The 27,640-nt window shown below is 38.9% G+C and overlaps 2 protein-coding genes across 2 annotated transcripts; both read right to left on the bottom strand.

The window, feature by feature from the left end:
• LOC109846761 lies at positions 1,311-3,812 on the bottom strand. Its single transcript, XM_020416005.1, has 3 exons — positions 3,705-3,812; positions 1,577-2,728; positions 1,311-1,376 (listed from the first exon to the last, which is right to left on the bottom strand). The coding sequence occupies exons 2-3, from the start codon at positions 2,726-2,728 to the stop codon at positions 1,311-1,313; spliced, it is 1,218 nt and encodes a 405-aa protein (XP_020271594.1). The 5' UTR covers positions 3,705-3,812.
• Positions 12,191-14,122, bottom strand: LOC109846760 (protein FAR1-RELATED SEQUENCE 4-like). Its single transcript, XM_020416004.1, has 3 exons — positions 14,119-14,122; positions 12,397-13,074; positions 12,191-12,336 (listed from the first exon to the last, which is right to left on the bottom strand). Exons 1-3 carry the CDS (start codon positions 14,120-14,122, stop codon positions 12,191-12,193), a joined length of 828 nt encoding a protein of 275 aa, XP_020271593.1.

Here is a 27,640-nt window from a genome sequence, read left to right as displayed (position 1 = left end):
ATCTCCACCTTTGATTTATTTGATTTTCAAAAGAAAAATCTTTCATTGGTTCTTGGGCTTGGATCTTGGGCTTTTGCTTGGGCTTTTGGGCTTTGATATTTCTTTTAATCCTTCATCTTAGCTTGGGCTTTTGGATAAATTGGACATTGATTTTCCAATTGGCTTCTTGATTCATTTCTTCATTTAATCAATGGGTTTTTGTTGAGAGATGAGAGTTTGAGATTTATTTTTTATTAACCTGCCATTTAAAGATAAAAACAATTATTAGTGGTATATTTATTCATATAAAATAGATAATGAGGGTATAAAATTATAATAAAATGTGATTATCAAATACCCCCACACCTAAACTTTTGCTAGTCCTCTAGCAAAGAAAATAAAAAGAAAATCCTAACTCACTTTCGCAGGAATCGCGGTTGTATTTAGCGCATACAACAAGCCTTTAAACCCCTAGGTTACCCTAGTGGACGAGTTGTAGTCTCGTGAGGGTTTGCAGTGAATATACCCACAAAATTCGGTCAACTTGCCAAGTTAAAAAAAAGTCAGTAAATAAAAGATTTTGCTTGATATAAACTCTTTGTTTTAAATAAATTTCAAGTTTCTTGATCAAAAATTATTTTTCAAGACCATATATACAAAACAACAATATATATATAAAAACAATGATTAGTGTTATATATATTTTTTTTCACTCTCTAATTCTTGGTGATTGTTTTCTATTTTAACGGGCTTTCTAAGTGACCATTTAACGAGTTTTGGGCCAATGAATCCCAACCCAATTGGGTTTAGGTCATTAAGTATAGAGATACTCCTTGGGCTTAATTGCTCAGTCAACTTAGGCTTTATAAGATAGAATCACCTTGAATTTAAGAGTTTTTTTTTTTTGGTGTCCATTTTTCGCACTCTTCTTTTATAAGGTTAGTTTTTTTTATATATATATGTGTAAGTATATATAGTCTTAAAAAAATGTGTAAATCAAGATAACTTGAAAAATATTTTCAACTCTAAGTTAAGCATGCAAAAATTTCATTATTTTTAATTAAAAATCTAAGGTAAGACTTAAGTAAAGTATACTAGTTGAAAAAATCATTTCTTAAGAATTTATTTGGAGTTATCATAAAAGGTGGACTTGAATATGTCACTAACTAAGAATTAGAAAATTTAAAATCTATCAATTTGATCAATTATTACTTAACTCTATTAATTTGGCAAGTGAATCTTTTTTTTTTACTAACAAAAGATAAATGCTGAGACAGAGAAAAGAAGAAAAAAAAATACTAAAAATACTAACTAGCAAAACAAAAGCTTAACTAGCTTACACCCCCATACCCAGACTTTGCAATGTCCTCAATGCACATAATATCCAAAATATCACACTTTAATAAGTACAAAATACTAACTAGCAAAACAAAAGCTTAACTAGCTTACACCCCCATACCCAGACTTTGCAATGTCCTCAATGCACATAATATCCAAAATATCACAGTTTAATAAGTACATGCCAAAAAAAATCAAAGACTGGGTAAAGTAGAAAGAACATCCCTCACTGCTCATCTCCTGATATATCGTCATCCACATCATCAGCGGTAGCTGCTGAACTCGGTCCCGCCTCATCCTCTCCTGGGAAATCATCTGGCTGAAATGGTGTGATATAACTATGAAGCTCAGGTGGAGGTCCATCTGTATCTCCATGTTCTCTCTGCCATCCTCTCGCCAAATATGCCAGGGTATCGGTAGAGTAGCTGATCTGACCATGCATCTCGTGTATATGCCGCTGCATCCTGTGTATCTGTATCTGCATTCTGTCCATGCGACTCCGCATCGTATCCATCTCCTCTCGAGTGGGGTCATGTGTAGCTGGCTGGTGCTGAGGAGGCTCTCTACCTGAAGGACCGGACTGATCTCGCCCTGAAATGCTCCTCCTCACAGTCTGATCATTTAGTAACCCCTTCCCTGCTTCTAACCTATCCTCTGCGAATACTGGAACATGAAATCTATGGCAGAGTCTAGTGATGAAATAGGGGTAAATGAGCTGAGTACGTGATGCAGACTGTGTCCTGACCCAATCTAACACATTCTCCACTGATGAGCGCATCCATATAAATATAATCCTCGCTATATCAAATCGCTGACCAGTGGCTATCCAAAAGAGAAGGAGAATATCGTGTGGGGTAATGACGGAGTATGCAGTGGTGGGTTTCAAATCAAAGTTCAGGAAAAGATTAAGTAATCTATATTCTGGTTTGAGATTTCCTGAACCGAAACTAGATGTAAAGACCCTCCCACACAAGGTTGCAGACATGTTGTTGTATTCTGGTGTACCAGGCTGTAAAGTGGAGGCTAAATGGAAGTAATCTGGTACATCAGTGGGTGGCTCTGCAAGGTCAAGGGTAGCACGGATAGTGGAAAGATCGAAAATAACCCTAACACCCCTCACGATAGAAAAAGCTGAATATTCTCTATCTGGATCAATCTCCCATCCAGAATAGAACTCATGCACTAATGAAATGTTGGCTTTTTCTAAGGGTTTAGTCATCATGCTCCTAAGACCTACTGCAGATAACATGGTGACTGTGGAATGATATGTATGCAGTGCACTCATCTGAAATCCCCTCTCAAAATGAATGTTAAGACCCACAATTCTAGCTAAAATAGTGGGTTTATCTATGTCAGTATCAGATGGATCAGAGGATGATGAACTTGCTCGAGATTTCTTTCTGGGAGGCATCTACAGAAAAAGAAAAGAAAAGAAAAAGGGAAAAAAATTAAAAATAATAATTTTTTTTATTATTTAGCTACAAATTGTTCAACATGAGTTAATTTCAAGTTATCAGAATTGACAATAAATTCCCTCAAAATTATTCTTTGAGAACAAAAAAATGTTAAAATTTTTGATAACTTGATCGGTGAAACATACATGTTGAAATGACAATTATAAGCTAAACCGTGCACTTGTTGAATAAAATACCCGGTACAAATTTTCGAATGTGAGAAGTATCCAATTAGACTTTTATTTGACCAATTACTCACATTTCATTGAACTTTGAATATTTGAATTTTCAAAATTTGCACAAAACACCCCAAATTCAAGTTTCATATATTGCATAAAGCACCCCCAAATTCAAATTTGTAAATCAATCGTTCTACACCCAAGTTGGAGGTCTGAAAGTTTTTGGTTTGGCACAAAACATCCCACAGCCCAATTTCGTATTTTTTTCATGAAACCCCCAAGAAGTTTGGATTTGCATAAAACACCCCCTTTTTTCGATTTTACAAATTTTTTTTCCAGATATTTGTACAAGATCTCTTCAATTGATTTCCAAGTTCAAATTTTTGTGTTTTTGCACAAAACCCTAAGAATTTTCGGATTTTGCATGAAACACCCTTTTTTTTTTGAAATTTTTGATTTTGCACAAAACACCCCTAAAAAATTTTCTTTCTTTTTTTTCAGATTTTTGAACAAGATATCCTAAGTTCAAACACCCAAGAAATTTTCGGATTTGCAAACACCCCCCTAACTTTTCGGATTTTATTTAACCCCTCCAATTTTCGGATTTTGAACAAAAATCCCCAATGTAGATCCTAAATTTGTTAAATTGATCATAAAACTCACAAAATATGATAATCATTCATAACAACCCAAGATTCATTCACCAATTCATCCATGAGAAAAAAAATTACAAGATCAAGTTTAGAAATCATACCTTGGGGAGATGAGGATGAAGCCCTAAAGATTGCAGAAACAACCCTCCAAATTTTTTTGATTTATGTGGGTGAATTAGGGTTTGAGAGGGGAGGAGAAATTCGGGTTTGGGGAGATGAGTTGAAAGAAAAGAGGAGAAAGGGGCCTGGGATTCGGTTTTAAGAGCTGCAGGTTATGGGCATCGATACCAGCATCGATGCTGACATCGATGCCTCAACTGATAGCTCTTGGGCCAGCCGGCCCAACACGGTTTTTTCTTCTTCTTTTTTTTTCGTTTCTGGGCCTCAGATCTTGGGCCAACACTTATTTTTTTTATATGTTTTTTCTTTTTGGGCCTATGGTACTTATTAAAATTTTGCTGTTGTTTTTTTTTTTGTTTTTTTTTGTTTTTTTTAAGTGAAAAACAAAAAGGTGAGAAAATATGTATATATATATATATATATATTTTCTTTTCTTTTTTTTTGTATATATCTATATATGTATTATTATTATTTTAGAAACTATCCGAAATATTTCTTCTTTTTTTTATATGTGAAAAACAAAATGAGGAAATATGTATATATATATATATATATATATCCCGAACCCAAAATTGCATGCACCAAAACAAATTTTTTTTTTTAGGAAAGAAAGAAAGAAAATTAGTTTTTTTTTAAGGAAGGAAGGAAAGAAAATTAGTTTTTTTTATATGAGAAGATAAAGAAAAAGAAAAATCCTAACTAAAACAAATCAAGGCAATCACTTTTCAATCAACTCTAACTCTAGGGTTTAGCCTAACTCCACTAGACCAGCTCCTAACCAAAAATTCCTACAGTGAAAAGATCAAAGTTTTACCCAGGTAGTTAGCCAGGTAAGGATAGTACTAGAGGGTGATCAAAGATCAATTAAGTACCTCTTTCCTTGCGGAGCGCTTTACGCAACCCCTAAACCTTGCCTTAGACACCAACTATTCTGAGAAAACTTAAACCGTTCACTTAAGGATTTCTTGTTCCTTATTGAGCTCGAATCCTTAGGGGCCAACGTCTAATGAGTTTTAGAAGGCTTGGATTTGTGAAGTGAGGAATTAGTGATTTGTGGGCTAAGGAAAGGGTGATGAAATCCCTTACCTTATCTTGATTGGGGTTTTGCCCTTAAGAATGATTTAAGTGTGTGCCAAATCAAGTGCTACAATCACTTTGGTGAATTCCTACACTATATGAAATGCAACCCTAGAAATTAAAAGCGACTAAAAAGGATGGTAAAAAGAAAATCTTTATATTTTTTAATTATGGTCAACAATAATCAAAAGTGAGAAGGGGAAAATTGTTTGAGTTTATTATCTTGTTAGTTAATATCTAAGTGAAAGATGGATTTTATTATGGTCAACAAAAATAAAATCTTTTTTTTTAAATCCTAATTGTCTCTAATTGTGAAGCTAGCTAAAGAGGGTGGAATTGAAAACTAGAAAGAAGACTTACCCGAAAGCAATGCTCCAAATTCTTGATCTTCAATCCAAGATTTTCAAGCTCCAAGCGGTTCCTTCACAAGAAAAATACACAAGTTAAAGAATCAAGTTAATAAAATCCTATTTTAGCACCTTCCCCGGCAACGGCGCCAAAAACTTGATGCGGCATAATTATGTACCAAAATTGCAAGTGCACAATTTATCAAGTTATAGTATAAAAAGATATCGATCCCACGAAGAAGGTGATTTTAAGAGATTATTAAACTTGGTTCTTATATTTTGTGCGTGACAATTAGGAATAAAGAATAAGTGTGATTGTGATGAGTGATTGTTGTGAATATATGCAAAAGATAATAAATTGAATTTTAGAGGAGAGAAGGAAGAATTAAAGAATAAATGAAATCATAAGGCAAGAAATATGAATTAATAAAATCAAGAAATAAAACTAAGAATGAAAAGAAAATTTAAGAAAGTCAAGATGGAGGATTCAAAAGAGGTAAGAAATCTAGAATATAATCCACTAACCAATTTCAATTACAAAATATAAACTATTCTCTTTTTATCATATTTCAACTTAGATTTATTAAGCATAGATTATCAAACCATTTAAGGAAAGTGTAACTAGGGGTGGTAAATGATCGAATCGAATCGAATATTAAGGTGTTCATATTTGTATTTGTCTAAAATTATCGAATTCGAATGCGGACTCTAATATTCATATATCTAGTTTTTCGAATTCGAACTCGAATACTTGGTATTTGATAAATATTCATGAATATTCACGAATACTTATCGAATATCAAAGTACATTTATTTCGCTAAAGAGTTTGATTTTCAAATAGTATTAAAATTCATAAATAAAAATTATTTCTTTATAATATATGATGTATATATATTTAAATCAAAATTTTAATTAGAAAACAGATTTAAGATTATTTAAGTCTTAAAATCTATATATAAAACTTAAGTAGAAATGATAAGTGGGTTAAAAATATGACATTATATGTGTAATAATACAAATAATAAGATGTGATCAAATTTTAAACGAATATTTAATAGACAAATGAATCGAATATACACCTGGTTAAATTCTATTCGTTAATAAACTCGAATACTAAAAAATATTTGTTTAGTGATAAATGAACTATTGAATCGAATATGACCGAATAGTTATTCGAACAATTATCGAACCATTTATTAATTATTTGGTTCATTTCCACCCCTAAGTGTAACCTATCAATTCACATCTTAAGAAATAAAAACAAGAAAAAGAAGACTAATTACAAAATTAAAAAGAAAAGAAAAATCTAAACTATGAACAAGAAATAAATCTAATTACAAAGAAAATAAAAATCTAAACTACAAAATAAATTGCAGAAATTAAATGCAAGAAAAATAAATCTACTCTACAAATTAAAGTGCAAAAAGAAAATAAAAAAGACAAGAAAGTAAATCTATACTACAAGCATGAATTTAAATCTAACTAATAAGCAATAATAAAGAAATTACTAAAAAGAAATAAAAGAGAAAAGAAATGCAAACCTTCAAATTGCTCTTCATCTCCATCCTCATCATTCAACAAGAGGAGAAAGAACAAATTTAAAGAGGAAAAATTATTATTATTAATTGCAACTAAAGTTACAATTTTTGGAAGGCCTTCTCAATTAAGAGTAGCCCTCCTCTCCAAAAGGAGTTTACAAAATTTTCACACCTCTAACCCCTCACTCTCTACCCCTATTTATAGTAAACATCAGTGAATGAGAGCCGTTGGATCGAAATCTTATCCAAAACCAACAATTTTCAGCCATTAAACTGTAACAAACCGCCCAGCGTATCGATGCCAGCATCGATAGGGGTATCGATGCAGGCATCGATACGGGCATCGATACCCGCATCGATGCCCCCATCGATGCAGGCATCGATGCCTGCCTCTTCTCCATTGCTGTCCGCAGATCCTCTTTGTTGTTGGGCTCTTGGCATCTTTGGGCTTTTTGGGCTTCTTAATTTCTTCATGCATTTTATTTTGGATTTGACTTTGGGCTTTGATATTTCTTGAGCTTTAATCCTTCATCATAGCTTGGGCTTTTGGATAATTTGAAAATTGATTTTCCAATGGTTTCATTTCTTCATTTAAACAATGAGTTTTTGTTGAGAGATAGGCGTTCGAGATTTATTCTTCATTAACCTGCAATTCAAATATAAAATTATTCATATAAAATAGATAATGAGGGTATAAAATTGCAATAAAATGTGATTATCAAGAATCATGTCGTCAACATCTTCTCAACAATCATCCTCTTCTAAACGGGCAAGGTTCTTTGATAGGAGGCTATATGCTGCAATGTGGAATCGTCCACCTCCATACGAGATTCCAAATTGCTTTTGTGGGATTCCAGTGCAAATGAAGACTTCTTACACCCCGAGGCATCTGTGTCGTCGATTTGGAATTTGTGCTACAAACACTTGTAATTGCTGGACTTGGTTAGATCATGACGAAGTACCAAGTTACGCTCACGACTCAATGAATATATTTATTCTCAAGTTTGAAGAGCTTTCAATTGAAAATGAGAAATTGAGATCAAGAATACATAATGAAGAAAATTGAATTTGGAAGAAGCATATTCAGGAAAAAGGTTTTCTACTTGGAATTTTTGTTGGTTTCATGATGTACATTTTTCTTATAATAATATTCAAGTATGGGTATTATTTATGGTTTGGACCTTGAAATATTTTACTAACTCAACTATGTTCTACGAAAATCAGTGTTCTATGGAATTGTAAAGAAAAAGTAATAAAATGTAGTAATGCATGTATGGATGCTTTCAATCAGTGTTCATATGCATGATTCATTTTGCTTGAAGCATTTGTTTTGCTAGAAGTTATATAGAGTTGAACCTATGTTATAAAATGTATATAGAGCTATACAGAGCTAGAAGTTATACAGAGCTGAAAGCATTTGTTTTGCTAGTAGTTATACAGAGCATTTGTTTTGCTAGAAGTTATAAAATGTATGTATGGAAGCATTTGTTATAAAATATATACAGAGCTGAACCTATGTGTTTGTGGAAAATTTGTAGTAAAAAGAAATGAAGGAAAATTGATTTGTATTCCTTTAATTTCAGTTACAATTGGATTTCCTGATTACAAAAGAGAGGAGAATAATCTGGATTCTCCCCTTTGTTTAAATCTGGGTTCTTCACGGTGGCGATGGAGTGCCTCCTTCGAATGCTCGCGTCGAATTTGCTCTCCGTTGACGATCCGACGTCTTGATTCACTGGAACATGATCTTCTCCTCACGATTTGACGTTGTGGAGAACTTGCGTGGCAAGTTTGAAACTCTATGAAAGAGTTGATTTAACCGAAATCGGTCTATAAGCCAAGGATGAAGTAGATCTTCTTGCTGATCTCCAAAGCTCTAACCGAAGGATGAAGAATCCTCTTTTCGCTGCCAAGAAGCTCCAACAGACCGAACCCGAAAGATCCAGCCCCGAACTAAGTTGATTTCTTAGTTATTTATAGGGGATTAAGGGGTGTAACCACCTCCTTATTTCGCTCCTAAGTGGGGATAATGGGATGTAACCGCCCCTTAAATCACTCCTGAGTGGAGTTGTGATCCCCTCAGATCGTGGGAAACGGTTTTGGAACCGTTCAGCTCGTGTTTGAACGAGTCAAACACAGGCCCGCGTTCTGACGTGAATTCTGCATTCAAACGCAGTGTCTAGAAGCTTGAACGCATCGTCTGGAAGCTCGGACGCAGCAATTAGAAGCTGCGTTTGCAGCGTTGGAATCTATGTCTGAGCTGCGTTTGCAGCGATTTGGAAGCTGCGTCTGGCGGTGATTTGAGCTGCGTTTGGCGGCGATTTGAGCTGCGTTTGGCAGCGATTAGAGCTGCGTCTGGCAGCCGTTTGCAGCGATTTGGAAGCTGCGTTTGAGCTGCGTTCGTGGCTATGAACGCGGTGCGTCTTGATGCTGGTGTGCGGGGAGGACTTCCACAGTTTGATTTGAAGAGACCGTCGATTTGTAGTCTCTTTCTATCGAAGTTTTGCAAAGATCGTCATTTTGTAATTGAGAGTCGTCAGATTGTAACTCCCGATGTTGATTATGAAGGCTGTTTGATTAGAGCTTCCATCAGTTGTCGTGAAGGTCGTCAGATTGTAACCTTCAGCGATCTACATGAAAGTCTTTAAATTGTAGTCTTCTAGAAGTCGTCAGATTGTAACTTCCATCATCGGTGTTTTGATGGGGATCAGCTATCTATTGTGATTTTTTGACAGCCTACACTATGTTTAATGGCTTTATTTGTTGTTGTTATCTGAAGCAAAAATATGTCATAAAAACATCAGTTATTAAAATATGTTTGTCTGCTGTATTTGATAAAAGAAGATCAATACTTAAAAAAATCAAAAAGAAAGGATGCCATCAAGAGTTACCATCTAAATGCTAACTTAAATCGACTACATAACACCACTAATTTGTCAAAATTAGCCTTTATTCATCATAATATGAAAATGAAGAAAATATCATTGCTGTTCAAACTAAAGTTGGTGATACTCACTACTGAGCAGCAATCTAGCATGCATCCTCTATGATTCTAGCACCGATTTCTTAGAAAATGAAGTCATTAACAAGAGATGACATCCATAAAACCTGCAATAGATAGGAGGACCTCGTACGGTTAAGAAACCTGAGGCAACTTTTCAAACTTCCTTAAAGCAGGAAAAGTTTCAATGAAGATGGAAACAAAAAATGAAGTCATCCAGAATTCAATATCATCCAGAATTCACAACCAAAAATATGTCATTATATACCACATTGTATTAACTAAGATAGGGAAAAAAGCATCAGACCTTCGAATTTAACATCCAGAATTCAGAATTCACAACCAAAAATATCATCAATCCTTCAATATCATCCAGAATTCACAACCAAAAATATCATCCTGAAGTTTTAACCAAAAGCATCAGTTATTAACCAAAAGCATCAGTCCTTCGAATTCAATAACATCCAGAATTCAATATCATACAGAAGTTTTAACCAAAAAGCATCAGTTATTAACCAAAAGCATCCAGAATTCAACATCAGGAGCCAAAAGCATGTAAAATTCAATATCAGGAGCCAAACATGTCAGTTATTAACCAAAAGCATCAGTCCTTCGAATTCAATAACATCCAGAATTCAATATCATACAGAAGTTTTAACCAAAAAGCATCAGTTATTAACCAAAAGCATCCAGAATTCAACATCAGGAGCCAAAAGCATGTAAAATTCAATATCAGGAGCCAAACATGTCTTCAAGTAGTAATCAGTTGTCGATAAAAGAGGCTTCACAACCAAGTGCATCAGGGCCCTGAATGCAAAAAACAAATATTAATACAACTTGTTACAAGAGCATAATTGATGAACATTTACCCCAATAAGCAAATCATACCCATAGGTTTGATGCATCACATCATGTTTCTTTGATGAAATCCATACAATTGTGTCAACCCCATCGCATGTAGATCTCCAGGCATTGGAAATTGAGGCTGTAACACATCATATAAACTATGGTGATTAAAAATGGTTTGCATCAATGTAAGCTATGGTGATTAAATCCTATCTGTAACATAAAAAATAAAGATGTTGATATAATACATGAGACTATATCTTACCAACTGCATACATTCATTTGTTAATTGTTGTGCCAGCCAACACATTCCCCATGGATGCACTGAATTTGGTTGTGGCATGTAAGCATTTGAAACCATGCTATCTTCAATGTTGAATATGTGGACGGGCGTTCTTTTTAGCGGTTAAGAACTAACCGGCAGCGCAGGTTAAGCGCAAACTTATCATTGCTTAGGTTTCAGGATAAAATACCCCAGAATCGAACTCTGGTGTCTTTTTGTGCGGAAAAAGACTAACATTAGCATTGAGATCAATTTTCTTCTTTCTTCGCCTACTTGTTGGCTTAATTCTGTTTTGCCTAGGCCGGCCTTTCCGAGTCTGAGAGAGAGAGGATCCAATATGTTTTCATTTTCCTCCTTTTCATGGTCATTTTCTTCTTCCATAAAATCATGATTCATCGATACTTCTTTTACTTTTTGACTTGATTCAGCAAGTTGTAGTTCTCTAAATTTGGTGTCTATCCATTTTTTAACAACCTCACATTCATTGTTGTTTTGAGTAGCAAGATCAGCAACCTCACTAAATGCAAGACATAGCTCGTGATAGCGTAGTTGTTCAGGTGTGATAACCCAAGTATTAAATTTAACTTTCATCTTCGAGTCCCGAATGACATACTCAAGCACCCCTGCTCCCTCCTGATAGTTTACAATATCACAATATATCTTTCGTCCCGAATGACATACTCAAGCACCCCTGCTCCCTCCTGATAGTTTACAATATCACAATATATCTTTCCCATGAATTCAGCTTGAAACTCTTTAAACTTTGCTAAAGTGTAGACTCCCTGTATTGACTCTCCATATCATAAGTTGTTGCAGTAGCTTTTACTTTTGAAAATGACTCTGCATCGGTCCGCATCTCCTTTTCCGCATTGCTTCTTAATGCATTTTCATACTGCTCAACAAACTGTTTTAGACTTGTTTTTGAATTGACATATCCATCAAAAAAAGCATTCATGCTTTCACTTCGTTGAGTAGTTGACATTCCTGCCCAAAAATGATTTTTGACAAAACATGGAACCCATCGGTTTCTCTCCTCGTACAATTCACCTAACCAATCACAATCCTCCAATCCATACAAGTCAACCATTTCATTCCACTGTTGTTCAAACTCTTGTGGACTTTGTGCGTCATATTCCACTCCTTTCATGGTAGAACTGATGGCCTCATATTCAGTGTATCTTCCTAACTTTTCTGACAGCTTCTTCATTATATGCCACAAACACCATCTGTGTCTAGTGTTTGGAAAAACAATCTTAATTGTATTTTTCATGGCTCTTGCTTGGTCAGTTATTATCCCTTGCGGAACACATCCATCCATGCATTCAACCCACATTGTAAATAGCCATATGAAAGTCTCTGTGTCTTCTTTTGAAATTAACCCACATCCAAGTAAAATTGATTGCCCATGATGGTTAACGTCAACAAATGGTGCAAATGACATATCATACTTATTAGTAAGTATGTGGTATCAAAAGTGACGACCTTACCAAACTCTTTGTAAGCTTCTCTGCTCCTACCATCTGCCCAAAATACATTTTTCAAATGATCTTCATCATCCAATTCAATATCAAAATAGAAACCTGAATTTTCTGCAACCATCCTTGAAAAATATTTCATAATCGCTGAAGCATCACCTTCGCCGAGACGTAAACGCCTTGATTCATCAACCAAGTTCCTGCAAGCCTTTTCATCACATAACAGATTCTCATATCCACCAGCCTCATGTACCAGTAAGCTAAATTTTTTGTTGATTCTGATTCCAGCTTGATCATTCAGATTAATTGGATGTCTAACATGTGCACTAATTCTTCGGTTGCATCGAAAGAAACGACTTTTACTAGGGCTAAGGCCATGATTATGCTCCAGAACAACCACAAGTATTTCCCATCTTCTGTCCAGATTTAACCTAGCTGTTATCTTTGCATTACACCTAACTCTGTAGCTTGCTTGTGGTTTTAAGGGATTTTGACAAGTACTATTATGTTTGCCACCTCGACCACATACTAAAGTCATACTTCTAACAATGCTCATTTCATTCTTCCTTCTTGTATGTTTCTTAATTGGAAATCCACTGCTCTTTGCATAGTCTTTGTAAAACTCAAACAATTCATCTGGATCATTAAACTCCATCCCAATTTTAGGCTCATTTTGCTCAATCCGCTGATCAGTGTGTTGAGGCAACTCAGATCTCTCATCAACCGAGCAATTATTCAAGGCATCATCAACTACATCATCAAACTCCTCAATATATGTCACGCCTGTTCAAATTGATCATCAATAAACTTTACAGAAAAATAGTTGACAGAAACTGAACAAAGAAACTGAGCAAAGAATTGACTGAAACTGACAATTAACATCATGAAAAACACAGATTTTATTCCTTGACATACCAAAACATATTTAGGGGGGGCTACAAATTATTCTGTATAAGGTTATGATGCTAATGAACACTTACAGTTGTTTCATTTTCTTTTAGTTACTTCATCTTTAGAGTAAACAAAAATTTGTGACCAACTAAATAATAACTACATCATGATTTCCTGGTATGAAGCTCATAAATAAAAACAAAACCCCCACCTTGAAATTAAACACATCACTCTCTCAAGACCCACAAATTTTTAATTAACCAGTAAAATCCACAAGACCCACGAAATCAAATTAAACACATCACTCTCTCAAGCTAAAAAAGTTTGTAAGTAGGTTTCAATTAAACAAGATGCAAACAGAAATCATATCAAATCAGATGGAAAGAAGTGAAATTTGCACGAAATCGAGGGTTTTTGATGGATTAAAGAGGAAAGGTACCTGTTTTGAAGTGGGGGGGATGGAGATCTGAGGGGATGGCGACGGTGTGACGGCGGAGTCAGGCGGCGACGGCGGTGTCATGGCGGAGTCAGGGGACGGCGAAGGAGTCACGGCGGAGTTGGGGCTAGGGTTGGGAGGGGGAGTGGGTTTCTTTTGGGGAGATGGTTGAAGTGAGGAGAGAGAAACGAGTTTGGGGAAGGAATGGAAGGTCATAGGAATGCTTTTGGGGGTGGTGACGTGGCTGGCTCCACGTAGGCGCGAGTTCAACTAGCGAGTTAAAGAGCGAGCCAAATAGGTGGAGTTGGGGTTAGGGTTGGGAGGGGGAGTGGTTTCTTTTGGGGATTTTTCTCTGAAGTGAGGAGAGAGAACGAGTTTGGGGAAGGAAGTTGAGGTCACGGGAATGAAATTGGGGTTGCTAACGTGGAGCCAGCCACATAGGCGCAAGTTGAGGCCGCGAGTTAATCAGCGAGCCAAATAGCGTTTCTGTTTATTTTTACCCATTTCCTCCTAAAAATCTAAGAAAACGATTTCCTTAAATGTGAGTCACATCATCCAATAATATAATGATAACTCATCTCATCTCATCTATTTTTCTTAATTTTAAAAATAAGCCAAAAAAAAACAACCTATTACAAGAAATATATTTCTTATAATTCATTTCCTTATTTTTTTCGCCAACCAAACAACATCAAAACAAGTTTTTTAAAAAAATTACTCACATCATCCTATAATAAGGTGACAACTAACATCATCTCATCTTCATTTCTTTGATTCCCTTCTTTTTTTTAGCCAACCAAACATTCCCAAAACAAGTTTTCTTATAAATAATTTTCCATTTCTTTGATTTCCCTCGACATGATTAGGAGTATGTTGAGTTATTCTTCTTTACCCTTATCATTGTGGATGTATGCTTTAAAAACCGTAATGTATTTATTAAACAGGGTTCCTAGTAAGGCAGTTCCAAAGACTCCTTTCGAACTGTGGACATGAAGGAAACCCAGCTTGAGACACCTTCATGTTTGGGGTTGTCCTGCGGAATTACGAATTTATAATTCACATAAAAAGAAACAGGACTCTAGAACAACCAGTGGTTTCTTCATTGGTTATCTAGAAAAATCTAAAGGATATAGATTTTATTGTCCTAGCCATAGCACGAAAGTTGTTGAAACTGGAAATGCCAGGTTCATTGAAAATGGTGACTTTAGTGGGAGTATGGAACCACGTAAGGTGGAAATCCAAGAAGTTAGAATGAACATTCCTTTACCTTTAACTTTTTCTCAAGTTGTTGTTCCTACAGTTGTTGAATAGTTTAACGACTTTCAATAACAACAAATAAATGATCAAACACTCTGTGAAGACGTTGTTACCAATGAACCTGCAATAGATATACCCCATGAAGAAGTAGCATTAAGAAGGTCTCAAAGATAGAAAAAATCTGCTATTTCTGATGATTATGTGGTTTATCTACAAGAGTCAAAACATGACTTTGGAATTGATGAAGATCCGGTTTCATTTTCACAGGCCATGAAAAGTCACAATTCTGATAAATGGTTTGATGCCATGAAAGATGAGTTAAAATCAATGGAGCATAATGAAGTTTGGGATCTTGTAGAATTGCCTAAAGGTTGTAAAAGAGTTGGGTGTAAATGGGTCTTTAAGACCAAACACGACTCAAATGGCAATATTGAACGATACAATGCTAGACTTGTTGCCAAAGGTTTTACTCAGAATGATGGTATTGACTATAAAGAAACATTTGCTCCTGTTTCGAAAAAGGATTCATTTAGAATTATTATGGCTATTGTGGCTCATTATGATTTAGAGCTACATCAAATGGATGTGAAAACTGCTTTTCTAAATGAAAATTTAGATGAAGAAGTTTACATGGACCAACCCGAGGGTTTTTCAGTTGAAGGAAAGGAACACATTGTTGGCCTTCTTGTTTTGATGATGTTTAACAAACAATTTACCACTAATGTTGTTTGTCTAGTATTTGTGTTTTCTTATTTATTATAGACAAACAACGTTGTTGGAGGATGGATGGAATAGAGCTTCAACGATCATATCCAATGGAGGTTGGCGGAATAGTGGAGTGAAGCCTTGCAATTCAAAGTTAAAGATCAAGTTCAAGCTTCATCCGCATGTATACCAAGTTGAGCTACAATGAAGATCAAGATCAAGCTTGGGTAATTTAGTTTAGGATTTACATTATGTGTGTTAAGTACTCTAAGCTCAATTATCTACACACACGCATTTATTGGTTTATATATATATATATATATATATTTTATGAAAATATTGTATTTCTAGGTTATAGACTTCATAACAACATGTTATATCTTTTATCAAGTCTATACAATCATTTCATAAGGTTTCAAAATGTTGTTTAAGTCAAAATATCAAAATATCAATTTTCAGGTTTTCATGTTTTGGACTATTTTGTAAAATGATGATATTTTTCATTTGGGAGGTCCTTTCTGATAACCAGTCGTTGTAGCATGTTTATTATCATGTCTACAATCATTCCCCAAAGTTTTACATTTTTTGGAATTTATTTGATATTTTTAAACAGCATTTTAAAATCAGCAAAACAGTTTTTATATATGTCAGTTTTCGGTCGACCGAACCGGTCGACCGAACCTGAGCTCTCGTGTTCACTGGGCGACAGAAAGTCTGTCGGTCGACCGGTCCGGTCGACCGATGAAATTTATCGGTCGACCGATGAAATTTCCGGTCGACCGACAGTGTCTTTTTCAGCTTCCAACGGCTCTTTTTATTACCGTTGCCTTGGACTGTTTTGTCTTTTTGTTTGGGTTTTTTGCTAAGTTTTGAGAGGGTATAAATACCCCATTGCCTTCAGCTCTCCAACCAACTTAGAGAGTTTTAAAACAAGTTTAAGAAAGTTTTAATCAAATGTTTAAGTTTGTTTTTAGTGTTTGTTTAAAAAGCTTTTAAGCATTTACAAGAGTTTGGTTTGTGGAGCAAATTTCACAAGAGCAAGTGGAGATCATCCTTGGTGTTTGAGCATTCATTCTTCTCCCTCTCTCTTGTCATCTATAGAGAAGTTTCCTTAAACTCAATTCTAGCATTTTATAAGTTTGTTCTTAATTTCATAAGCTAGATTTCATATTGAGTTTATATTGTTTTATCTCTTTGTTCACACACAACCTATTGAGCTTATTGTATTTACATTCATAGTATAATTTAGGGTTGTGGGTTTGTGACATTGAGAGTGAGCTTAATTGAGTTCTCACCTTGTTAGAGAGAACAATCATTTGATTTATATTGTAGCTTATTGTGAGATACACTTTGTAATACACTTGTACACCGAGAGGAGTGTGTGGTGAGAGTCGGGGATCGTCCCAAGAGGAGTGGCGTCGGTTGACGTGCCTAGGGAGAGGTTGTAACCGAGCACTTGAGGAGGAGGACACGGGCTAGGACCAACACTTAGTGTGTGAGGTGTGATTGCATAGTGATTGTATTGTGAGATGTAAACGTTGTTCGGGTGAACGTAGAAAACCCGGTTGTGATAGTGGAGATCTCCTCGAGGTGAGGAGCGGAGACGTAGGTCGTGGGGACCGAACTCCGTAATCATATTGTTTGTTTGTGATTGCATTGGCGCACTTACTTTTATGTTCATATCTTATATCGCCTTTGTATATTGCTTGTTGATTATATTGCCCACTATCTTGTTTATGTTTATATCACCCTTAGTTTCATATCCTTGCATATAACTCATAATATACCTCATTGCTAGGATATATCCCTTGTTCATATTACTTATCCTAGCTTACATATCTTGTTGTATTTCATACTTGCTAGGATAACGTATTAATTAATTTTAATTGGCATTTAATCGGATTAGATTAGCATAAGACCCTAATCACCCCCCCTCTAGGGTCTAACAATTGGTATCAGAGCTTGGTGCTCTTTGATTTAAGGTCTAATCGCCTTGAGTTAAAGATCCAAGTTATCTCTTTGTGCTAATCTTGTTTTGATTACATTTGTATCTTGCTTGCATGGTGGCTCATTATGATTTAGAGCTACATCAAATGGATGTGAAAACCGTTTTTCTAAATGGAAATTTAGATGAAGAAGTTTACATGGACCAACCCGAGGGTTTTTCAGTTGAAGGAAAGGAACACATGGTGTGTAAGCTTAAGAGGTCAATATACGGACTCAAACAAGCTTCCCGACAATGGTATCTTAAGTTTAATGATACTATCATATCTTTTGGATTTAAAGAAAACATCGTTGATCGATGTATATATCTAAAGATTAGTGGGAGCAAGTTTATAATTCTTATTCCGTACGTTGATGATATCTTGCTTGCTGCTAATGATCTTGGTTTATTACACGAGAAATTTCTCTCTAAGAACTTCGAAATGAAAGATATGGGTGAGGCATCCTATGTGATAGGAATTGAAACGAAATGAAAGATATGGGTGAGGCATCCTATGTGATAGGAATTGAAATATTCCGTGACAGATCACAAGGATTGTTAGGGTTGTCTCAAAAATCATATATTAATAAAGTTCTAGAGAGGTTCAAGATGGATAAATGCTCTGCATCTGTAGTTCCAATTTAGAAAGGGGATAAATTCAGTCTTATGCAATGTCCAAAGAATGAATTGGAACACAAACAAATGGAACAAATTCCTTATGCATCCATCGTTAGGAGCTTGATGTATGCTCAGGTTTGTACAAGACCTGACATTAGTTTTGCTATTGGAATGCTTGGTAGATATCAAAGTAATCCAGGATTGGATCATTGGAAAGCTGCAAAGAAGGTATTGAGATACTTGCAAGGAACAAAGGATCATATGCTCACGTATAGGAGATCTGATCACCTTGAGGTGATTGGATATACATATTCAGATTTTGTTGGATGTTTGGATACTAGAAAATCCACATTTGGCTATCTGTTTCTTCTATCTAGAGGAGCGATCTCGTGGAAAAGTACGAAGTAGTCTGTCATTGCTGCATCGACTATGGAGGCTGAGTTCGTGGCATGCTTTGAGGCTACTGTTCATGGATTATGGCTGTGGAATTTTATTTCAGGACTTGGAGTTGTTGGCAGTATTGCCAAGCCGCTGAAAATTTATTGCGATAATGCTGCAGCAGTCTTCTTTTCTAAAAACGACAAGTATTCGAAGGGTGCTAAACATATGGAATTAAAATACTTTGCCGTTAACAAAGAAGTTCAGAAACAAAGAATGTCAATTGAGCATATTAGCGCAAATCTTATGGTTGCGGATCCGTTAACAAAAGGATTGCCTCCAAAGACATTTAGTGAACATGTTGAAAGAATGGGTATTATTGAAAACCATTACTAACTTTTATGTAAAGTTCATGCTATTTATATATTTGACACTTTGAGCTCATCTAAATATTGTTTCTGATATTTTAATGCATCATGTTTATTATTGTTAGTATATACATAAATGATTATGTGAACATTAACAGGATATGTCTCTGACAAGGATATTATTGTTGGACCATTATGATAAGTCTTATTACAAGTTATGTTTAGTTTAAAACTAATATTGTGATACATGGAAGGGACTATGTCGATTTAGCTACGTACGACCGCCATGATCCTATTAGTTTTCTACTTAATGATGAGTGATGGTTTGATCAATATGATGATGGAATTAGCTTACACTATGCATATTATGTTATATTATTAAATCATGACATTAAATTATAAAACATGGGCCAAGTGGGAGAATGTTAGTTTTATTTAGAGTAGTGACCCACGTTTTAGGTTAGTTTAAGAAAATGATCATGATTTATATTAGTTATATAACCACTCACTTATACTAAGTTCCTATTGGTCAAGATAACTTCCCACATTGATGGATCGTGTGTAGTTATTCTATATAAAAGGCTTGGTCCTCTCTCTACCGATTAAGTGTGAAAAATTTCTCTCCATCAAGAAATTTTCGGAAAAGTATAAGAGGGTTAGGGGAGAGAAACTCAAGCCTTCAATATTGTTTAAGTTTCTTCAAGTTTCAAATCATGCCTGCAGCTGCAAATCCGCCTGCAGACCCAAGTCTGCCTGCAATCCCAAATCTGCCTGCAGACCCAAGTCTGCCTACAGTCCCCAGCTCTGCCTGCAGTCCCAAATCCGCCTGCAGACCCAAGTCTGCCTACAGTCCCCAGCTCTGCCTGCAGTCCCAAATCCGCCTGCAGACCCAAGTCTGTCTGCAGTCTCAAGCTCGCCTGCAGACCCAAGTCTGCCTGCAGTCCCAAGCTCGCGAGGACAAACCTTCCTTATTTTCCGTGATGTGAGCGTAGGGGGGCACAATACCCCAAGACCGTCAAGCGGCCGCTCACAGTACGAATGATTGGGCAGGTGTCGAGTCGACCTGAACATTCATAAATGCAGCTCACCTCGGCTGTCTGAGTCAAGAGCCGGAACCGCCAGCGCACAGTGAGCTGGCCCAATCCACTCGAGTAATGGACAGCCGCTGTCTCACATACGAGGGTGGACCTTCCCACTCCTAGGCGACAGGACGTGAAGCACAACCCATCGAGTGACGGTTCGTAGTACAGAGGAGCGACAAGATGTCTCTCAACAGTGTATGGTCACATCCCATGATTCAAGAAGCGGCCACGCCATCTCTCCTCTATTTAAGAACCTCGCCCGGCTACAGGAAAGAGGTTCACACCTAGTTAATTGACTAATTCAATCAGTTAACTGAACCATTGGCTCTCGACTCCCAACGGAGTCGACGACAAGCTCTCTGCATCACTTTTGCATTACAGCGCCACTTCCTAGTTCTGAGCCCCGATCGCCGGTGAACTAGAAGACCCAAACTCTATCGACTCGAGCTTCTACTGTGTACTGAAGCTCTCCAGCAACTTCGATCGCACGGTCCAAGGGAAGCAGACTCGACACAAGCATCGAGCGAAGCGTCCTATAGCCACCTAAAGACCCCACACAAAACAAAGAGGGCATTCCCTTTGCTTCTATTGTAAACATTTGATTATTAGTTTGTAATAAGCTTTCTTATTAATACAAACGAAGCTTCCTGTTTTCGGGAGATCAAAATTTACACATACAGAAGATGGCGACCACAGTGGAAGAATCCGTTCATTCAGATGAATTGGTGGTGGCGCAGTTTGACGAAGTTGCTGCAGGGACTACTGCTGAGTCCCTTGTGATCAAATTCGAGGGGTACTTACGATCGTCCTCTTCTGGTGGCAATACATCTCGCGATGGCTGCAGAGTCGTGCGGGTGGCCCAGCCCCAAGAGGCTGAGGCAACCAAGCTTGAGGGATCTACCCAAGCCGAGGCAGGGGGTTCTTTTCCCCCCAAACCAGTTGAGGCCGAGCCGAGATTCGAGAATGCAGGTCTAGGGGCTGCTGAATGGGTCGATGAACGATCCTCGCAGACCCCTGTGCAAGAGGAATCAACCATTTGTGTCGACGCAGAATACGCCTCCGTCGTCGACATGAACGCTCCTCGTTCAAAAAGATCCAAACAGCGGCGACGAAAAGCTCTCGCTCGTCTCGAGGCGCAATCCCTCATCCCCCACGACAGCCTGAATTATTATTCAGGCTTGGGGGGAATCAACCTTTTGAGCCAGGTTCCCATTTTTGGCGAACCGCTCAAATCAGGCGAGCCTAGCAGTTTAGGCGAGCCCATCTCTTTGAGCCAGGTTCCCAGTTTCGGCGAACCGCTCAAATCAGGCAAGCCAAACGGTTTAGGCGAGCCTCACCTCTTGAGTCAGGTTCCCAGTTTTGGCGAACCGCTCAAATCGGGTGAGCCTAGAAGTTTAGGCGAGCCCCACTCTGTGAGCAATGTGCTCAATTTTGGCGAACCAAGGGCACCTGGTGAACTCTGCAGTTCAAGAGGGCTTCGTCGAACAAGCAAACTTCACCAAGCTCGCCTGACGGCTCAAGTTCACCAGAAAGGCGAAGCAACAGCTCTCCAGACAGGCGCAGGTACACTGTACCAATCTCGCCTGACGGGCGAACCTCGCCAGCCTGAACCTCGCCAACACGCTCACGCCCAAATGGGGGTGGCCACCTCGTTTGCTTGCACAGGTCTGACGTCCGTCTCTGACAACGACGACGACGATTGCTCAGCAGTGGCAAGGTCGCAGACTTCAAGCTCAGTTCAAGGCGAGCACGCAAATGTGCACATGACAGACATCCCTGACGAGATATCCAGGATACTCGACGAGCAACAAGCAACCATCGACTCCCTAAAGGAGATGTTGGAGCAGCTCCTGAGCGAGAAGAAGAGGAAGAGAGAGAGGACTTCGCGGGCTTCGCATAGAGCTTAACAGTTGAGGCGAGCTCATCTCTTTGAGCCAGGTTCCCAGTTTCGGCGAACCGCTCAAATCAGGCGAGCTTAACAGTTGAGGCGAGCTCATCTCTTTGAGCCAGGTTCCCAGTTTCGGCGAACCGCTCAAATCAGGCGAGCTTAACAGTTGAGGCGAGCTCATCTCTTTGAGCCAGGTTCCCAGTTTCGGCGAACCGCTCAAATCAGGCGAGCTTAACAGTTGAGGCGAGCTCATCTCTTTGAGCCAGGTTCCCAGTTTCGGCGAACCGCTCAAATCAGGCGAGCTTAACAGTTGAGGCGAGCTCATCTCTTTGAGCCAGGTTCCCAGTTTCGGCGAACCGCTCAAATCAGGCGAGCTTAACAGTTGAGGCGAGCTCATCTCTTTGAGCCAGGTTCCCAGTTTCGGCGAACCGCTCAAATCAGGCGAGCTTAACAGTTGAGGCGAGCTCATCTCTTTGAGCCAGGTTCCCAGTTTCGGCGAACCGCTCAAATCAGGCGAGCTTAACAGTTGAGGCGAGCTCATCTCTTTGAGCCAGGTTCCCAGTTTCGGCGAACCGCTCAAATCAGGCGAGCTTAACAGTTGAGGCGAGCTCATCTCTTTGAGCCAGGTTCCCAGTTTCGGCGAACCGCTCAAATCAGGCGAGCTTAACAGTTGAGGCGAGCTCATCTCTTTGAGCCAGGTTCCCAGTTTCGGCGAACCGCTCAAATCAGGCGAGCTTAACAGTTGAGGCGAGCTCATCTCTTTGAGCCAGGTTCCCAGTTTCGGCGAACCGCTCAAATCAGGCGAGCTTAACAGTTGAGGCGAGCTCATCTCTTTGAGCCAGGTTCCCAGTTTCGGCGAACCGCTCAAATCAGGCGAGCTTAACAGTTGAGGCGAGCTCATCTCTTTGAGCCAGGTTCCCAGTTTCGGCGAACCGCTCAAATCAGGCGAGCTTAACAGTTGAGGCGAGCTCATCTCTTTGAGCCAGGTTCCCAGTTTCGGCGAACCGCTCAAATCAGGCGAGCTTAACAGCTTAGGCGAGCCCCATCTCTTTGAGCCAGGTTCCCAGTTTCGGCGAACCGCTCAAAACAGGCGAGCCTAACAGTTTAGGCGAGCTCATCTCTTTGAGCCAGGTTCCCAGTTTCGGCGAACCGCTCAAATCAGGCGAGCCAAACGGTTTAGGCGAGCCCCACTTCTTGAGCCAGGTTTCCATTTATGACGAACCGCTCAAAACAGGCGAGACTAGCAGTTCAGGTGGGCTGCATCAAGTTCTCACTTGGTCAAACCTTCAGATAGTTAGGACCAAAGCCATAATCCCTCGCCAATCCTCTTCAATAGGATGGCGGGACCCCCACTGTCATGTTAACGGTCACCTCTGGTGAATCAACTTACCAGTCCTCTTCAATAGGATGGTAGGTCCATAGAGTTTCTCAAATCGCAATAAACTCCCACTGTCATGTTAACGGTCACCTCTGACAAAATCAACTTACCAATCCTCTTCAAAAGGATGGTAGGTCCTCAAAGTCGCTCCGATCGTGGCAATTCCTATCATGTTAATGATTACCTCTGATAGCCGACACCGTCATTCCCGCAAATGACGATGTCCGATCAGTCGTCATACTCATACGTCCCTGAACGATTTGATTCTCCCAGCACCGTCTTTCCCATAAAAAGCGTTGTTGTTTGATAGTGGCCTACTATGCGATGTGCTGCTATTTCAGGGTTCGTCTTTGCCCCAAGAGAAGACAAATTAGGGTTCGTCTTCATCTTTTCCCTAAGAGAAGATAAGCTTCCCCCTAGACTCCAACAGGTATACGAGTATAAACTGTTCCCTTTACTCCGACTGGTGCATGAGTCTAAACTGCCCCCTTGCACTCCAACTGGTGCATGAGTCTAAACTGCTCCTACCCTCCGACTGGTATACGAGGTTAAACTGCTCCCTACTCTCTTAATCCAAACGCCTCGAAAGGCTAAGGATAGAGGAGAAATTTTAGCATTGAGCCTAAGAGAAACTCCTCGACAACTTACCATGCTAAGGGCAAGAGCATCGCTAGTCCAACTCAAACGGCAGTTGGTAAAGACGAATCAAGTCCGTTAATAGCTGAGGGTTTGCTCAAAATCCTAGAAGGCGATCATCTGCTGCGAGTGAAGAGATCAACTTCACCGAGCTCGTCGGAGGGCTCCTCACTCCATCTGAGCAGGGATCACTATACAGGTCTTCATATCCAAAGTGTTCCAGACCCCATGCGGCCTGGTTCAGGTCTGAAAACTTTAGAGGGGGTTTTGTAGGCAATAAAAATTGCCTTTAAATCCTTATCAGAGAAGGTCAGAACAAAACTGCTAAAACCTCGCCTGAAATAGCAAAAAGGGGAAAAACACTGATAAAAAGGGGAAACCGTAGATATCTCCCAAACCGTAAGGAATTTGGCGAAACGGAGGAAGCGAACCGAAGCCTTTGGCTCAGTTCGGATGGCTCCATCTCGTCGAGATAGGCGATTTTCATATATAATTCGTCAAATTTCGACTTACGGTTTGAAAGTTACGGCCCATTCTTTGATCCATGCTCTAGAGCTCGCCTAACGGCTTGAAGCTCGCCTGCAGACCCAGGATCGTCTGTAGTCCCCAGCTTCGCCTGCACCTGCAAATCCGCCTGCAGACCCAAGTCTGCCTACAGTCCCCAGCTCTGCCTGCAGTCCCTGCAGACCCAAGTCTACCTGCAGTCCCCAGCTCTGCCTGCAGTCCCAAATCCGCCTGCAGACCCAAGTCTGCCTGCAGTCCCCAAGTTCGCCTGCAGACCCAAGTCTGCCTGCAGTCTCAAGCTCGCCTGCAGACCCAAGTCTGCCTGCAGTCCCAAGCTCGTGAGGACAAACCTTCCTTATTTTCCGTGATGTGAGGGTAGGGGGGCACAATACCCCAAGACCGTCAAGCGGCCGATCACAGTACGAATGATTGGGTAGGTGTCGAGTCGACCTGAACATTCATAAATGCAGCTCACCTCGGCTGTCTGAGTCAAGAGCCGGAACCCGAGTCGACCTGAACATTCATAAATGCAGCTCACCTCGGCTGTCTGAGTCAAGAGCCGGAACCGCCAGCACACAGTGAGCTGGCCCAATCCACTCGAGTAATGGACAACCGCTGTCTCACATACGAGGATGGACCTTCCCGATCCTAGGCGACAGGACGTGAAGCACAACCCATCGAGTGACGGTTCGTAGTACAGAGGAGCGACAAGATGTCTCTCAACAGTGTATGGTCACATCCCATGATTCAAGGAGCGGCCACGCCATCTCTCCTCTATTTAAGAACCTCGCCCGACTATAGGAAAGAGGTTCACACATAGTTAATTGACTAATTCAATCAGTTAACTGAACCACTGGCTCTCGACTCCCAACGGAGTCGACGACAAGCTCTCTGCATCACTTTTGCATTGCAGCGCCACTTCCTAGTTCTGAGCCTCGATCGCCGGTGAACTAGAAGACCCAAACTCCATCGAACCGAGTTTCTACTGTGTATTAAAGCTCTCCAGCAACTTCGATCTGATCGTCCAAGGGAAGCAGACTCGGCACGAGCACCGAGCGAGGCGTCCTATCACCACCGATGAACCCACGTTAAACAAGGAGGGCCTTCCCTGCGCTTCTGTTGTAAACATTTGATTTATTAGTTTGTAATAAGCCTTCTTATTAATACAAACGAAGCTCCATGTTTTCGGGAGATCAAAATTTATACATACAGAGCTCTGTTAATTTTCTGTACTAAAAAATTCACAAAAATGTTTCTTTATTGAATATTAATTAGTACAAGTGTAAGAAAATCTTTATAAAATTATCCCAAATTCTCATGCAGTAATAATTAAGCAATTTTATGATTTTTTTGATGACACGATATATAGATTAGTGATATTGGAATTCTTTAAAATTTTATACCAAGACAATTCATGTGTAATAAATCATATTTATTGGTTCATAGTATCCGCGTGTTGAATATTACTAATACTCCCTTAGCTCAATTCTTTTTTTAAAGAATTTAAAAATGGTATTAGATAAACATTGATTCACCCCTACTTCCTTGTCCCTCAAACTATTGGCATTGTTATTAGGTCCTCTGGTTCTCATAGATCGTTCCGGATTAGACCCTCCACAACTTTTTTTTAGAACAAGGTGGGCCTCAACATGAAACCCTAGGCATTTACCATTACCCAAAATAGTTCCTCCAATCAAGAGGAGAAACTGAAATAACACAACTAAAGGAACTAAATTATAACAGCGTATCAGAATTGACAAACCTACTAGTAATTTCAATGTTTGTGGGAGCTCAACTCTAAAAACTAATATCCATTGAATTGCATACATTTCTCATATTCCTGAGATGTTGATGATTTTTTTTTTTCGATGGTGCCTTTGGCGCATACATGAATCGAACTCAGACCTCTTACGAGGGAGCGATACGGCTTTGCCATACATATGATCTACTAGGGCCGTCCCAGATGTTCACAAATTTTATAATCCGTGTTGACCATTTTTCAAGATGTATTTTATAGTAGGGCTTTAAGTAATATAAAAGGTAATCTATCAGTGGACCTAAATTTACAAGAGCCATTGGAATGGGCTTGGATCAACATTGTTTAGTAAATGGGCGTTTAGTACTTATTCCATAACATTCACTTTGTGATTGTCTCAATTTAAGCATTTAACACGTTGTGTTGGCTATACACACCCAGTTTGGTAGATCAATTTTTAAAGCAGGTTGACAGAATCCCTTAGGTCAGTGGCATTTTATTTATTTTTCCTCTATTTTTAAAGTTTTGATAATAAAAGTTAGCTTTTTTTAAAACTTAACAAACATATTTTTACTATCATATAGAAAATTGGGAATGAAATTTATATAATGAAAAAAGACAATCCCTTTGTAGGAACATTTTTAAAGATAGGGCGAGAATATAAAAACCATATTTAGAGGTCTTAATATAAAAAGTGCCTTTAAGGAGGTTGTAATTACAATCAACTATATTGTTTGGGTAAAAAATTATTTTTATTGCTGAATTCATTACAACTTCGGACGTTATAATAAATTCAAAACAAAGATAGCCTTTTATAAGACTTTCAATATAATGAAAATAAATTACAACTTTCTTTCAAACAACACGCAACAGGTGTTTATCCCCTATTGCTTGCGTGGGATCTTTGCCTGTGCCGGAGACGTTGATATCCGTGGACCGTCACGGATCAGATTCGGTTGACAAAAAATTGACAAAGCTCCTACTTTACCAAGGAAGTATTCGCTTGAAGCTCTGAAATCGATCAAGCGAAATCAGTAGCACTTCTCGAGATTAAGACCAAGCCTAATCCCGAGAAATAGACGGACGGGGCTTCAGATCTTTCGAACTCTCCCTCTTTATGCTGAAGAACTTCGTCGAGATCAGTTAGCCTCCTCTGAAATTCATGCTCCTTTGACTCCTCAATCCGGAAGCACCTCCTCATCTTGATAATATTCCGCCCCTGTGAAATAAGTCCCTAGGCCTGTATTTATAGGCTTCGGTTAGGGGTATTTGGATGAGAATGAGCGATTTGGTCTTATCTTCAGTCAATAACGGTCTAACTACGTTTGTGGATGATATCAAGTCAGTTGGGAACCCTGGAATAGATAAATCCTGAGAAAATCGTTCTAAACCATCAAAAATGCGTTTGGGGATCAAAACAGCGTGACAGGCACTGGTGACCCGCAGGGGGCGCGGGTCGGCTTTGGCC

The sequence above is a fragment of the Asparagus officinalis genome, chromosome 7, assembly GCF_001876935.1.
Source record: "Asparagus officinalis chromosome 7, Aspof.V1, whole genome shotgun sequence".
Taxonomy (NCBI): domain Eukaryota; kingdom Viridiplantae; phylum Streptophyta; class Magnoliopsida; order Asparagales; family Asparagaceae; genus Asparagus; species Asparagus officinalis.
Note: the sequence above shows the minus strand (reverse complement) of the source record. Positions and strands in the feature narration are given on the sequence as shown.

Coding starts and splice junctions, on each gene's coding strand:
- LOC109846761 (XM_020416005.1), bottom strand. CDS start 2,728: ATGCCTCCCAGAAAGAAATCTCGAGCAAGTTCATCATCCTCTGATCCA. Junction 1,377..1,576: donor CAGCAGCTACCGCTGATGAT/GTGGATGACGAT, acceptor TACTTATTAAAG/TGTGATATTTTGGATATTAT.
- LOC109846760 (XM_020416004.1), bottom strand. Junction 12,337..12,396: donor GATGGTTGCAGAAAATTCAG/GTTTCTATTTTG, acceptor TATTTTGGGCAG/ATGGTAGGAGCAGAGAAGCT.